The following is a 16,343-nucleotide window of genomic DNA, read 5'->3' on the forward strand; positions in this document are numbered from 1 at the left end:
AAATTATTTTTTTTTTTATTTTTTTTTCAACCTTCCGATGTTGCTTATCGCTGTGTATGTCTGTAGAAATTTACGGAAGGTAAGGAAAAGAAGTTCAAACCTTTTGCACATCATGTACAGCATGTACAGAAGAACCCTTTCAGTACATCCCATTACGTACATGCATACATCATATAACCACCAGAGGCACACGATATAGTGTCACCGAGTGAAAGTAATTTCGTGACTATCACCAAACCTACCTTCCTTACCTATTCAGAATACCTATTTCGAAAATTAGTTGGTAAATTAGTTTGCCCTGTGGAGACACGCCTCGGGATCGTGAGAGAGCTCTGCTAACCACCAACTTTCAGAATTGGCCGTGGATCTACAACCATATAGTTTCTAGAGGCTGGACGAACACTGTGCGGTCATTCTAAATGTTTTGGACTCGCCGGAATATGAGCGTACGTCGAGGAAAATAGTTTCTGAGTGAGACAAAAAGCAGCCAGGCTCGATTTCGCTACGTGCGGATTTGCATCTGTTGGTTATGAAAACTAGAACTTAAATCTCAAAAAGCGTGTAGCGAATTAAATATTCTTTGCCTTCCCTCCTCTAATTAACAAATTAGTATCACCTAAATGTTGAAACTAATTTCGGGCAAACATTAAATTTCAATGAAAAGCCGGAAACTCGAGCAGGAATTTGTTCTTTCTGCGAGTTCTCATATGAATCACATGAGCACAGAGGTAAATATCACCTTTTCATTCATCGTCCTTTCAAATTCCAAGTCTATCATTGAATTAAAGTTGCAAGTATTTTCATCCTGAAAAAACTTGGGCTCTAGACGCCGAATAACGAACAACCAATAAGACGGTCGGATTAATTAGAAGATTGAAAGCATTACTGAAGATTCATTATTGATATTAAGCCAATTAATTGTCGAAGGAACCAGACAAAGATAAATCTAAACCTAGATGTTTTCTTTTGTTTCAGTTTGGACGCCGAGAAATTCGAGCTTATCAACGTAAGTAAATTACTTCTGCTTCTTCGTAGCATAGTTCGTGAAAATCACACGACATATCTTGAAACTACGCAACCGTTAGGGACGTTGTGTCACGAGTAGCTTAATTATTCCTAATTCCTCTCTAATATGGCATTTGGAATCTAATGAAGGTAGCTTGCTGCTCCACTTTTTATTCATCTCTACTAGACAGGCAATCAATAATAAAGCTCATTGGAAAATAAGATTTTTCTAATTCCATCCATAACTCTGTACTTAATTTTGTATTCCACTAAACTCTACTCTGTTCATATTTGCTCTTAAGCTTTTTAATTTACCATCGCGATTACGGACTAGTACTCAGTAAGCATAACACACTAGAAATTGCGTTGAACAGTATTCGCCAAATAACCGGAAATTACCGGCCGTGTTTCAATCAGAGTATATATCTACCCGAAATCCAGAGCCATCATTAACTCTGCATAATAGGTCGGGCGTATGATAATCTGGAATCAGGATAAAGGGAGGGGATGCGATATAACTGTTGTAGGTGTTTAGATGGTGAGATGGAAGCCATTGCCAGAGTTGAAACACGAAGGGAAAGCAGGAGGGTAAATTGAAGAGGGTGGAATCCTTCAGCTATCCCTCAAGTGTACTGAGGCGTTCTCCGATGAACGCTCACTAGTATTTGAACAGTACGTATTTGGCAACGCCAATCAATCCCAGAATGCTATGAAAACGCGATGAGTCACGAAACGCCATCGCGATATCTTTTAAAATAGCTTACAATAAATAGGAGATCCTAGTCGTTCAGTGTAGGTAGCATCAAATTAATATGAAACTCTAAGCATACACAAGCCTCCATCAGACGTAAATTGTTCATTCTATTGAAAAGCTAATTTAGTGGTGTACAATACTAGAACTATACGCAAGTATTTCACGCCGCGGTTTCTCGACGAAGCCGTAAGATGACTCGAGAACGCTCGGCTTCTTCAGATATTCAAAGTCGAACTTCATAAAATCGAATGCAGTACCTCGACCAGTTTCTGAGAATTTGAAATATGCGCTATGTACCCTAGTATTGTTTCTATCCGGACTTATCGAGCTCCTATTAATTTGGAAATGTACCTTGTCATATTTAGGATTAAAATTGTTGACATTATCAACTTCTTACACAAAATAGATGAAATTAATACTGCTCAGGATGTTCGAAATTGTTCAAATTTTTCTGATATTGCAGTTATCATTATAAATATCTTTATAAACCTATATTTCGTAATGGTTTGGGTTTTTTCCATAATGAAGCCACTACAATTTGTGATGGGTACAAATAGCTTCCACCATGTCTTCAGCCCTTCTATATACTCTCGGTTCAGTCTTGGATGTGCCCAAAACTGCCTTGAAAGATTTATATCTCTGTGAAAATTTGTAGATTTACAGTGAAAAGATTGGCTTGCTCAAAGTAGCACTTTCAAAAACTGCTCGATCTGATCAAACGTGGGTTTGTCTGCCGGACTCTCGTATTTGTTCTGCTTAGTTATTGTTTTATAATACCTCTTCAAGAGATAAATGAATATGTCATACAATAACAACGTCAATAAAAAGAGGCTGGATATACGACGTGCTCATACGTTTAAAGAACGACCGGAAAAGTTTCCATTATCGACGTCGTTCATTGAAACGTTTAGTATGTTGGGGGTAACAAAGGTATGCACAACAAGTTGACTTGGAGCCTATGTTAAATAAGCTCCATTGCAGAAAGGTCGTTTCAGAGGAAGTGAGAAGTAGTGAGAGCCCCACATCAACTTACACCGCCTCTTTGTCCTCGGCATACTTTCTGTCACTTTTAGAGTTTCGGGCAAAGAAAGCTTATTACTATTCTTGTCTCTAAAGTTGCAAAGAAGGAAATATGTTTCATTCTTTATGCGATTATGGCAATCTTTCCACACACATTGTCTTCAACGATGGTTCTGATCAATTTAAACTACAAACCATTGTGAAAAAGTGACATAACACAAAATTATAATTTTCTAATAGATACTTCAAGATTCACTAACTTAACTATAACTTAACACCAACATTTCCAGCTTGAATACTACTTTTAGAATTTCGGAAACAATACATTTCTAAAAACTAGAAACAGTGTAAAATATATTCCCTACAGTTCAGAGCTCAATAATTAATGGCAGTATCGAAGCCTATTCATCGAGTAGTGACCAAGGACATTGTTTTGTATAATGCCGTGTAGCGACTGGATCTGAACATCTAGCTTAGAACTTCCGAAGTCACCAGGTGCTCGAATTTCGTATATAACACTATTCAATTCGGCTCTAGCTCCCGGGCTTCAATCTGTGCGTGGGTGTAATTTACCAATGACGCTTGTCGGTCGAAGAACATGCATTCACCCTCTTTGAATGTAGAGGGGCACTTTGCAGAAACGCTTACATAATAGATTTTCACCGAGCTATATCTCGAGCCTGATCTTATAGGCTGACCTACAAGGTACATGCACACATGTATACACCACGTGCCGTATACGGGCTAAGCAATGACTACTGGAAGTCCGCAAGAAGACAGAACTCTACTCTAGTAGGCGTTTAGTCGATTCAATACAAAAATAAATAAATTATTTAAAATTAAAATAAATTTAAATTAAATTAAATTAAATTAAAATAAATTTATTTATTTTTGTATTTTTAATTTAAAAACGGTGTTGTTAGTTCGTTGTAACTATACACCCTAACAATCTCTAGTCATGTCGAAACTTTTACGTGTTTTCGTTCTTATGACTTCGAATCTCTGTACTACATAGTGTCCGGAAGATGACAATCGGTCAAGTTGTAAAAAGTTTAAGAGAAATCTTGCTCCTTTTACGCGACACATACACAGCGAGATTTATACGAATGTGGAGTAGTCAATCGGTCCTTGTAGTCCACTTGGAATAGGAATGAAGCAATCTGAATAAAAGGGCGTGCGTAGATCTGCATACGTTGGAATCATTACTAATGAAAATAATATTTCGTTCGAAAAACCGTTACAATAATCTGATTTTTTGGCAAAACTTTGAGAACAACCTGTACCTACATATATATGTATATTTGTATATCCCCTCGGTCATAGTAAATCTTGTACTACCACAAAGCTCTGTCTCACTCATCATGATTTTCTACCTCTCTCACACTACACAACTAAATTCTTCCCCACACTTTCGACGCGAATTTTATGATGCACCCCTGTTACCTGTATCTTATTCAGTGCTCGCTAGTAATCTCGTGCTTCTTGAGAGCGAAATGCAACAATTTTCAACCATACAATCCCCACCGTGTTCAACGGAACGCATAATGTATCTACCGTTTGCGGGTTAATTGCGCGGTATTCCTCATGGAGTACTCTTGAATAAAGTACTAACAATTAATTCCCCTTTATTGAATCACGAATGCGGTTAACTGTATAAATTTGCCTGCTTTTGAATATTTATTGGCGTTACCAGAAAATCAAGATAATTACATATTTTTTGAAACAATTATATTTAAAAAAATCAGATTTAGGGTGACGGAATACTTTTTCTTTATAATGTTGTGTAAACTCGCGACATTTGTTATAGCGAAAGCGAACATTTTTTTGTATACCCCGATACGTTTGACGCGACTGTCGCCAACCTAAAATCCAATCGAAGAAAGTGATGAACATTTTTTAATAAAACCACTGATTACAGTTTTTTTGAGAAAATCAGAGAACAAACTACCGCGAAATCAAAATAAAGTTAATAAAACGACAACTCGTCATGATACGAGGGAACAAATATCAAAATCTTTCTCAATTAATTAATCTGTTGACAAAAATCCATGTAATGCATATGAAAACTGCGCATTTTATGGGAATGTAGAATTAAATTTTCTACGCCATTGATACAATTGAGATATTCTTATGCATTTTAGCCCTCCGAACCGTATCCGTAAGCCGTTTTGGTCCTACATGTCAAATTTTTTTTCAATTCTAAAAAACACTTTTAAATCAATTGAAACTTCACATTGTCAATCAAATTATTTTAAAAACTCATAATCCTATTAATTTTGAGCTCTTCTAATTTCCCAACCAAATCATCACTTGACCCTTGCAGTTTCTTCGATTTTCTTACAGTAACGCAATCTTTGCCGCATTTTGTATTAAGGGATTTTCGGGGTTGCTGATTTTCAAAATTTCGAAAATTCAAAATGACGGATCGAATAATCACCAATTTTGAATGTTGAAAATCTGACACTGGATTCGTCATCAGCGACCCCGAAAATTCCTGAGTATCAAGTTTCAATGGCGCAAAACATTTTTTTTTTTTCGTGGGCTTGTATAATCTATCTCTTTGCTATTTATAACTTTTTATGTTTTTAGACTATATCTATTTTTATTCTTATCATATGTTCGATACCTGCCTTCGACTACGCCTCGTACATTATGACGAGCACTGCAGGAATTTCAAACTTTCTGTCGCTGTTGTGTAATACACTATCTTCGTGCGTATCTCGAAACAACCCCTTTACACGATGATATATCAGTGCAGCGATGAATTGTCTATTATAGAAATAAAGTGAAAAGTATTTTCAAGGACTTCGATAACGGGTTATTCGGATTGTGATCAAATTATAAAATTAATGGCACATCTTCTTGAAAGGGTCCCAAGCGATTCTAGCCTTATCGCGTAGTGTCAGACTCGGATCCCACGCAAAACCCTCTCTTGTCTTGGCGCACTCTCTCGATTCTCCTCGCTCGAATTATCGCTTCAGCTTGCCGGCTCGTTCGACTATATTCCTATATCCCCAAGGAATGTGTTTCAATATGATACCCGCGTATGCGTGTACATACCAATGTGTCTGAATGTGATATCCGCAGATAGCAGGGTGGTTAGCGCCTGGGAAAAGCTGCATGCATGCCACGGAGAAGAGATGCTCATCATACGCTTTTCTCCTGGCTGTCTATATATCAGCCCTCATTCAAGAGTAGAGAGCTCGTCCACATTTCCAGAAGTAGTGCCAGCGCTGGCAGTGCTAACGTAAATGTAGAGGCTTTACCTCCGAGCATATTTAAGCGCTCGTGCATGCACAGCACATACTCAGACCAATCCTTGCTCTTTCTCTCTTACCGTTTCCCAACACAGATGTTTTTATCCATCTGTCTCCTCTCCTCGGCATCTAACTTCTTCTCTTTCTTTCTCTTTCTCTTTTTCACTTTCTCGCACTGCCTACCTCCTTTCCTCTTTTCTATCTCCCTCCCTCTTTTTCAACATAGGAAGTCATGTACGAGGTGTTTCATCGCCCTCGAAGCCATCCCCCTTCCTCTTTTCATTCGCGTTCCTCGCAATTTCGCGCAATTAAGCAGCCCTCAACCGAGGGCTTCTGACGCTTCTCTCCCAGAACTCATTTGCTTCCCTGAGAATCCGCGTCCTCGGGACACACACGCGTTACGCCTCCAGCAATTACTTTATCCTCGCATAAGCGGATCTTCCTCTATATACTATCTCGCAGCTTTTCTCCCCTACGAATATGTGCGCCATGTAGACGAGCCGTACTGAATCGAGATGGATGCTTTTCTCGTTTATTATTCGTTGTGAAGTGTACGCTGGACAATTCATCCGCATCCATGTGTACCGCGATTGATTAACCCCCCGAGTACCAACGAAGATTCCCCAATTATCCTTGTGGAAGTATGGCGTATTGAATTTTGACAGAATGGACTATCCTATGAATTTTCTGTTCCTCCAACTTGGAACTTTCATTATGAACTTTGATAGAGTAGAAGCGCTGGTCCGGGAAAGTCAATAGGTCGTTGAACATTTGAAATTTTTTTTCATCACTCACAAAATCGAAATCTCGATGAACATTTGAGTGTTCTTTTCCGCAGAAAACGGCTTGGAAAATCTGACGACGTGTTTGAGAATCCAAAATGAATAGAAATAGTTTTCCTTTTAATTTTTCGCCCGTTTCGCCCTGAAATATTTCAGAAATTTTGCATGGTCGTGCGAGCTTACTCCAATAATGCGTTTAACTCGTCTTGAAAGATGCTACATTCCATGCATAGGAAGCAGGATTGTCGTAGGCTGATAGAACCGTGAACTGCGGTGAGAAATACGAGTACTTCATCATTGAGAAACAGCCATATGTATATACGTATATGTCTATTTATGTCATGTGTTTTACCGCAAAGCTGTCAACTACTGGCATATATACATTTCTTGAACAATGCACGTCGATATAACCCATTTATCGGTACCTCCATACTCTCCGCACGAATATGGATCCTTCTCTCGTGTGGTCCTGACGGGATCCGTTATTTCCAACGCCTCGTTCTCGTATCGACGTAAGAATGAGCTTCCATTATCACTCCGTTACATTTATTCTTCTATTCCTATGGGTCTCGTTTGGACCAATTTATCGTTGGCCTCGTGTATTTCTGTGGTATTTTCTTCCGCACGTATTTATTGTATTTTCGCTTTAGTTTCATGTTATTTTTTTTATTTCCGCAACTGTTATTCACTTCTATTTTACTTCGTTCACGAGCTTAAATAGAAGTCAAGAAGGGGAAAGCAAAAACACGTCCTTTAAGGAAACTTTGTTCCATGGCGATGACGATAAGAAACTGTTTAACGACAAACAAAGAGTCCTACGATAACAAGCAAACTACACAAGAAAGCTTCCGGAGCTCGACTCAGTGCACATCCATACTGTATATTCTTCTTTACGATCGATTGATCAATTTATTCCTGTTCCAAGCCCTGCAGATCCTAAAGAACATATAGTGAAGTAGAGCGAACGTTGGAAAAAATTGAGACAAGTACGAACACACGCGACGATATATATTTATTTATGTGCGGATCCGTATACCGAAAGGGATTAAATCGAGAGGAAACTGGACGCGTTCGCATGTCGGAATTAATTGGACTGCCATCCACAGAAATGTTCTCTCTAGTTTTACGTAATAAACGCATATGACAAACGCCCAAGTGAGATCGTACTGCTAGGATCCCATTGGGATTTTCAACAATTGCTTGCAATTACTGGAATTACCTTTTCACATTTTTTTCACGAAAATTCTTTTCCACGTGCCCTCTACTTCATATCTTTATACCAATTCTGTTTTTACATTTCCTATATTTTTGATTAAACAAATGAATACAATTTTTTTTTTATAATGATTCTAAAATTTTTTTAATGCTTAATATTCCTCATGAGTAATCACGACGAAGACAATAACCATTCTCGATTTGTCGTAGTCATAAACCTCGTATGATAACCAAATCTGAGCATGATCTGTGAAACCTGAATTATTGGGAAGTAAATAATTCTCGTTCCCAGATTCACTTCGATCGTGTTTTATTTGGCACTTTCGAGCTGCCGTTGCTGTTGTCGTGGGAAAAAGCTAGAGCTTGCATTGACGACACCCCTTCGTTGAACTTGATAAAATACGTTTTCTTTCCTAAGCGTAATCAAACCATCGTCAAAGTCTAATGACAGAATATTCAGTTTTCACGATCGCGCTCATTGAGTCTTCAAGCCTGCCAACGAATTTTGCAAAATCTTACATGCCAATTCATAGCTGGCAGTTTCATGAGAAGCTTCCCCATATTCAAGGATTATTTCTTGATTCTACAATCGATTTTAGTTATTCTCATGTCATAATAGAATTGCATACCCGTACAGATTTATCATATAGGGGAAAGTAGGACAAAGCGGAACAGGCGGGCAAAGCGGAATACTCCCCCAAAAATTTAGAACATTTTTTTCTCCATTAGAAATCTGCAAAATTTCGTTATTCGGCTGAAAACATGCTTCAAAAACTCAAAATTGAAGGAAAAAAAAATTTTTTTTGACAATTGATTTTTTTTCTATCAATAAATTGACGTATCAGCTCAAAATAAGCCGTGAAATAGTTATGATCATTAAAAATATGGATATTTCCAAGATATGTGATATTTATACAATTTTATCTTATTTATGATAACTTCATGGTACTCTTAAAAGAACGTGGGGCAAGAGGACACCATAAGCAGTTAAGCTAGTATCGGTTTACATACGTTCTGTCAACTATTGCTGTATTAAAAAAAAATTGATTTTTCACACTTATTTCTTATATCCTATAAAAAAAAAATTATGGGGCGAAGGGGACTCCCCTTCAAAAAAAAAGACTCTTTTGACGATTTTGATTAATTTTCTCAGATGTGTGGTGAAGTAAAATGAAATTTTAATTTTATGAAAAAAATGGGGCAAAAGTGGTCTTTTCTTTGTGCGAAAAAATGTTTGTATCCGCTTTGCCCTATTTTTTTTTTTTTTTTTACTTATTTTGAATATTGTTAAAAGTTCTTCGTTTCTTGACGTTCTATTTCAACAGAACTTGGTTGAAATTTATGAAATGAAATTGATCAATGGGAGAAGAACAAACGCACTGTTCTCCTTACACTAATTTACATCTGAAATGTGAAAAAAAATCTTATGACTAAAATGATTCAGATTAAAATTTGAGTCAGAATCCACGACTGAATTCTTCGATGGAAATCGAAATGGGATCAGCTTATTCGAAAACTAGAACAGCATTTTCCCCGGCGAGTTCACCGTATCGCTAGGAGGAATAACTGCTATTGTTTTATTGAATACACATTATATCCATTTTCCATGGTATTACCAAAAAAGCAAAAGAGTTGTGATTTTTCTCACTCTCACGTGTGTATCCTTAAAAAATAAAAGTAACATGAAGCTATCGTATAAATGAGATTGAGTTGTATAAATATCATACATGTTGGAAATATCCATATTTTCAATGATAATAACTATGTCACGGCTTATCTTGAGCTGATAAGTCAATTGATTGATTAAAAAAAAATAATTTTCAAAAAAAAAATTTTTTTCCTCCAATTTTCAGTTTTTGAAGCATGTTTTCAGCCGAATAACGAAATTTTGTAGATTTCCAATGGAGAAAAAATTTTCTAAATTTTCGGGGAAGTGTTCCGCTTAACCCACCCGTTCCGCTTTGCCCTGCTTTCCCCTACATGACCCAAATAATTTGATATTTGTTTATCGGTGGTTTTATGGAAGCCTTTGTTGCTTGTTTTTTTCCAATCTTACAGATCGATGAATTGCTTGCATTCTTTCAAATCTCATCATGAATAATTATAACCTCAATTAAGAACAGCTCGTCTGTAAATTCCCGGTATTTATAATGAATAGAACACAGTCGATTAACAATTTGCGATGTGAATTTGAGATAGATTCGGAGAGCTATTCGTTCGTCTTTTCTTGTTTCATTTCTTATAAGATCAGAAAAAGCCATGGTCTTATCAGTTATAATCATATAAATATTTTTGCACAAAGTGGTATCCCACAGCTTTGCTTAATAGAGGATGGATCAGGCGGTACATCGCAACCGTAAGTGCGAGAGAGATAGCTGCAAATTTCGAAATCGAAATTTCAAGTATGGTTAGTCGACTGATCCATACGCTTAAGGTACCTGTTCACGTGAGAGTAAATTCGCTCTCGAGAGTAGTGCTCGGCACTGGACACGCTGCCGTGAGTAACTGCAGGTATGTTACTCTCAGTCGTGAGAGTACTCTCGAGAGCAACTTTTAGAATTTGCTCTCACATGGACAGGCACCGTGAAGGCTGATTGTTCGCGGATTATTTCAATCTGTGAATTATTCAAGCACAAACTTCACTGTGAGTGTGTAAAATTAATGAAACTGAAATCCTTCAGATTAAATCATTTTATTATTATAGGTACAGCCCGACACTTTTTACCAAACTATTAATATGCAAATTTAAGTAAATTTTTGATGGCCATCGGCACCAATTTTTCGAAAATGAATTCGTAATCTCTTGGAATAGAGCAGCAGAGAGTAGAATATGAAATGTCCGAGAATTGAAATTCAGGATGTCCAAATTCAATTTGTAGGTTACTCGATTTAAATAACTGAGAATTTCGTGAATAATGAACGGTCGCTGCATGGTTTCAAAATAAGGATGGTAAAATTGCGAGTGTTCGAGAAATTAAAAGCTCTTCTGGAAAATCTCGGTATATTGTAGGAGAAAAAAATGCATAAAAACGGGAATCCGAAATGAAAACATTCACCATAGCGTCCTGAACGTATACAAAGAAAGAAGAGAGCTGATTTGATACGTGAGTGTCGATTAATAAAAAGAGGCGGTTAACGAGATCGTAAATGCTTAAGCAAACTCATCAATTGAACGAGCCGTCTCGAAGTCGAGAAAAGTGACCATAAAGACACGAAAAGAATTAGCAGTAGCGAGAGAAGTAGTTAGCTACAGCACGGTCATTCACGAGATTGCCCTCTTAGTTTCTTTGCGAGCAGAACCTCGTAACGAGGTCGGGCACGCATTGACGCATGAGCCGCTGTGCGATTCATTCTCGAAATAAAGAAGAATAAATAAATAAAATTTCCCCTTCGTCGTGTGACTGAAGCACACCCCTCGGTACCCTTTTCTTTCTGTACATAGACCGGCGAGAATAATTGTCGGTCGACCCGGCCGTGTAAATGAATCTAATTGCATCTGAAATTTAAATATCCGTGTACGTTAAAGGAGTAGAGGGACATTTGCATTTAATGCGAATATTTGAACGGACGTTCGTCCTCGACTGGAGAAATAAAGGCATACGTACTATTTGCTGTATAAAAAAAATCTTTACTTCACCTTCATTATGCGGAATTCAATTTTTACTGTACCACAATTTAACGAAACACAAATTTTTCAGCTCAATATTATTCTTCTCGAACGTTTTATATTTATTCACCAATTATCAATTTCTTTTTTTCCATAGTTTCCTCATATATATAATTGCGAAGTATTTGTTGTTAACAGTAGATCGAGTACTGCTTAATAATATGAAATGAATCACACCACAGATATTTCAATTTCCGCGACACGATTGGATGCAATTAGATCGGCAAAATTCGTAGGGGCATTCACTATCCAATTCATTTATTTAACAATAACGCGTTTTCCGTTTCGAAAGAAATAAATAAAACAATTGGAAACGCTATCACTCCTGTAAAGACTCTCTGGCAGCAACTCGTCATAACATAAATGTACTTGTCTCAGAGTCGCTGCCACGACTCTAGATTGGCACAATAATGTAAAATTTAAAAAAAAAAAAAAAAACATATGTTTTTCGCAACCGCACAATGTAGCTTTATCAAATAAACTGGAATATTTCCATGTCCCACAAGGAAGTAAGAAGTATACCAAAATTTTCGCAAAGGTTTCAAATTAGGTTAATATTCCGTCCTGATTAGCCCACGAGGGGCTGCGTACTAAATAGTCTATAAATAATACAAGGTTTGTAACGATGGGAAGAGGAGACTCGGTACCGTAGTACCTCGTGATAAACGTACGAGAAGGCTTTCTGATGATGCTTTCAGGTCGTACGGTTGGCCGTTGCGTTCTGTTGCTCTTGTCAGAGTGAAAGCCGAATTATGTTCGTTGATGTTTTTGCTATTTTGCTGAGCCCCTGGGTATGCTTCGATGAAAATTATGGAACAATAACGGAGAACGAAGGAAAATAGAGAAAACAGTGAATTGGGGGGGGGGGGGGGGGGGGGGGAGGAAGAGAAGAGCGATGATTGTCTAACGAGGATGCAGAACCCCTGTAATAAAGAGATGAACGGACGGCGAACTCAGAGCGGAGAATTCCTGAAATACATGCCCTCCAGAAAGAAAATTAATTCGAGCGGGCGTGCCCACGCGTGTTTATGCTGGTGAGGGAGAAATAAAGAGGAAAGATTGTTACTAAATAATACGATACGCAATAAGAATACGTATAGCACTGAGTTTGAATTTTGAAAAAAAATGTATTTTATTCAGAAAAAAAATTTAAGGTGGTAGATAATGAGACAGATGGAAATTAAATTGAGCCCAATTTCTAAAAAAGACAGAAAGATGAACGACTTCGATGTTTTAAAAGTAAATACGGTCTGAAAACTTTTCTCTTTACTTTATATTTCATCTATTCTACTAAATTGAATAATAAATGAATATAGAAAATTTCTGATTAATAGAGTGCTTTCTTTTTTTTATTTGGAAATCGAATAAAGCAGAATGGAAGCCACCATACCGTATAGCAGATCCACATTTTAAACACTACTGGATCAATGAATAAAATAGATTGAGAGGGTTTCCAATGGAACGATGTGGGAGAACAATGTTAAAAACTCATTTTTAGAGTATAATATATTTATAGACCTGTCTGATATCATTTAGATCTTTTTTCGGGCAGTTTTTTAGTGAAATACTTTCCTCTCAAATTTTTTATACTTCTTCAAAGTTTCAACGATCAACCTGGATTTCCCAAAACTTGTGAGTTTGCCACAATCTGGTCGTCCTTTTTTGTTTCTCTATTTTCGAGGCAGTAGCGAAAAGTGGATCTATTGAGTTTCAACATGAAGCACTCTGCACTCTCTTTTCTCCCAACTTTTCTTATTCTTACCTTCGGCAAAATCAAGGCTCCGCGCTATCGCGTTCTCTTGGATTCTTACTACTAAGTCTGCCGAGTAATATTCGCGGCTAAATTTTGCTCTGCGTGATTTTTTTGACCGTAGGCGGCTACACTTTTTTTCTCTAATATACCGTCGTACACTGGTTTATCGCAACATCCAAACTACTACGCATGTAAAAATTGGCGATGTTGCCTGGTGGATTGACTCGAAAATAGCTGGAGTTTTTCGGATGAACTTTGCTGGTTCATGGACAGATCACGACCGTTAAATTTAGGCAACATTTTTGGAACGGACTTTATGTTTAATCCCTTTGAAGCTTAATCCGGATTCAAGGAAGCCGATGGAACCCGACCCTTGTATAGGTATATGATATGACCAACTCAATGATACATTGACAGCATCAACGACAAGAAAAGAGCAGGAAGACGATTTTGACACATGAACAAATCATTATCATCTCTTTCTTTCTATTTCTGATAATGAATGACTGCTCTAGTTGAAATTATAGAAACGGTATTCTCTCAAGTGAGTTCGTATCCTTCGTTTTTTGAATTGCGTCCGATACAGACGGTTGGATTTTAACCGATTGTCAGTGTAAGCACCGCATCAAAAAACCAAAAAAAAAACTATTTTCTAAGGATGACCAGAATGCAAAACCGATTCATTGATGTCGGTGTCGAAAAAAAGTCCCTCAAGCAGTACGACGATTTCAACTTTTTTTCGTTCGTTCTTCTTCGTTTATTTATGATAGATGTATTGACTCGAACAAGCATCAAGTTCTTGCAATCTTCGCTCCTCGGGGCCCTTCATTTTTAACGAAATGTCATTATCGCTGCTCGTACAGTGGAAAAATGGTCGATGCACAAACCGGATTAGCGAGAAACGCGTTCAGCTTGATAAAGAGGATCGGGAGAATTTTTTGCGAAGCATTTTTCTCCCACATATACGAACATGCGGGTCGAGGGAATTTTAGTCCGTGTCAACAATAACCGTCATGTTGTCACAATTCGTTCTTTTTATTCGACGTTGCCCGATGGCTGCATACATTCGCAATATATGTACTATTAACCTCTCTCTCTTTCTCACTTTTTCTCTTATTCTTTTTTCATCCTTCTCTCTCTCCCTCTCGCTTCTGAGAGCTTTAAAAACAGTTTTCGAACGAATAAAACTGGGGAGAGTTAGAAGATGGACCAAAATATTCGGTCGGGCTCGCACAAGGAATCCTGCTACCGTTCTCTTCAAACTTAACGCTCGTCAGGTCTGCGTTGTATATAAAAAAAAGCTCTTGTTTAATCTATTTTCTCTCTCTCTCACTCTCTTTCTCTTTGGCACGTACGCACGATATGCGCGCGCGCACATACACGCACCACACACCTACATTCTCTCTTAACACCCATATGAGGGAAAAAGAGAGATAGTTGGAAAATCGGGAGAGCATACGAAAGAGTTGATGCGATAGAATTCTAGACCCGTGAATCGCCATGCATCGATTTATTCATCGCGGAAATCGAGCGTAACGGCGCACAAAATGCCTCTAAACATTCAACCCCGATAGGAGAGGCCGTGCGTTATACTCAGCGGCACGCATCGCTCGCCATCCTAAAGCTGCACAATCCCACATATACATATAAATGCATACACAGCCAGATACAAACGTGGTTAAACGCATCTACTCTCGATACCAAAACGCTCGGATGACTGCACATGAATGATTCCGCAGATATACATATTCTCTCAATGCCCTGTCATTTATCGATCACATGTTTTTACCTGTTATTAACTATACCTTTAACTTTTCTCTATTTGTTACTCTATTACTTCATATTGATGAAGTTTAAGTAATCCATTTGAGATGATATTCAATCTACTCTCAAAGATATATTTATCTTTGTCCCCACCCCCTTTTTTCTCGGTTACTTACCAACGTTTTTTTTAATTTTAATTTTATTTTTTTACTTTTCTCGAGATATCTTTAGGAATACTCAATACTCTCGATGAACAAACATTCCAGAAAACTATCATAAAAGAAAAATACTTCATGCTCATACAGCTGTACCAGTGTACTGTGGAAAGTTTCATTTTGTTCGTACGATTTGTTACGAAATATCGCTAAGAGCATCCTCTGATTCATATACGCGCTCACGTGCCTTTCGATTTTCCATTTCTTTCGCCCTTTCCTTGGAAGAAATATTCAAAACTTCATTAAAATTTGACTCGACTGTCTCATTCAAAAATCGGCATCATCGATTGGTTTTCGGATGTGATAACGACAGAAACAAACAATGTTTTTTCAACGAAATCAGAAAATGAACTCTGTTCTGTGAACTTTCCAGATTTCCATTCGTCATTATTTTATGAAATTCAGCAACTTTTGTTCTCACAATGCCTTTCATAGGAATGATTTTTTACGACATAAGTAAATATTATATTAATGACCGATTCGTATTCAATCGAAGTGTAATTCAACTTTGAGAGATGAATCTCAGCAGGTCTCATATCATATTAATTCGAGCACTGTAATATTATTTTCCGAATTCACAAACGCTTCGGTGAAATTTGACACTAAAAACGAGTTGAATAGCGAGTAAAAATATTATTTGTTCATTTTTTTCGAATGCGAATGCATCCAGCTAGAATTTCAAAGTCAATGTAAACAAACTCATAAATTCATCTTTCACAGCTTGCCGGAACCGTGATTGATGCAAAAAAAAAACATAAAGTGCAAAAAGGAGGCCTAATTACATGTCTTATCGCAAAAATTGTTTCTGCGACGCTTAGACTTGAAAAGCAGTCCGGCAGTCAAGAGTTATTTTTGAACACCATAAATCTGCGTGGAGACGGTTCATTTCATTTAAATGATATTTGGAGCGA

General features: G+C 37.4%; 1 protein-coding gene across 2 annotated transcripts in view; it reads left to right on the forward strand.

Moving 5' to 3' along the window:
- Positions 1–16,343, forward strand: part of Invadolysin (leishmanolysin-like peptidase, invadolysin) — a 334,327-nt gene that overhangs the window by 239,117 nt on the left and 78,867 nt on the right. For both annotated transcript variants that reach the window (XM_043413088.1, XM_043413089.1), the window contains exon 3: positions 976–1,006. In XM_043413088.1, the coding sequence (XP_043269023.1) occupies positions 976–1,006 (31 nt within the window). The remainder of the gene's footprint in view (positions 1–975; positions 1,007–16,343) is intronic.

The sequence above is a fragment of the Venturia canescens genome, chromosome 2, assembly GCF_019457755.1.
Source record: "Venturia canescens isolate UGA chromosome 2, ASM1945775v1, whole genome shotgun sequence".
NCBI lineage: Eukaryota > Metazoa > Arthropoda > Insecta > Hymenoptera > Ichneumonidae > Venturia > Venturia canescens.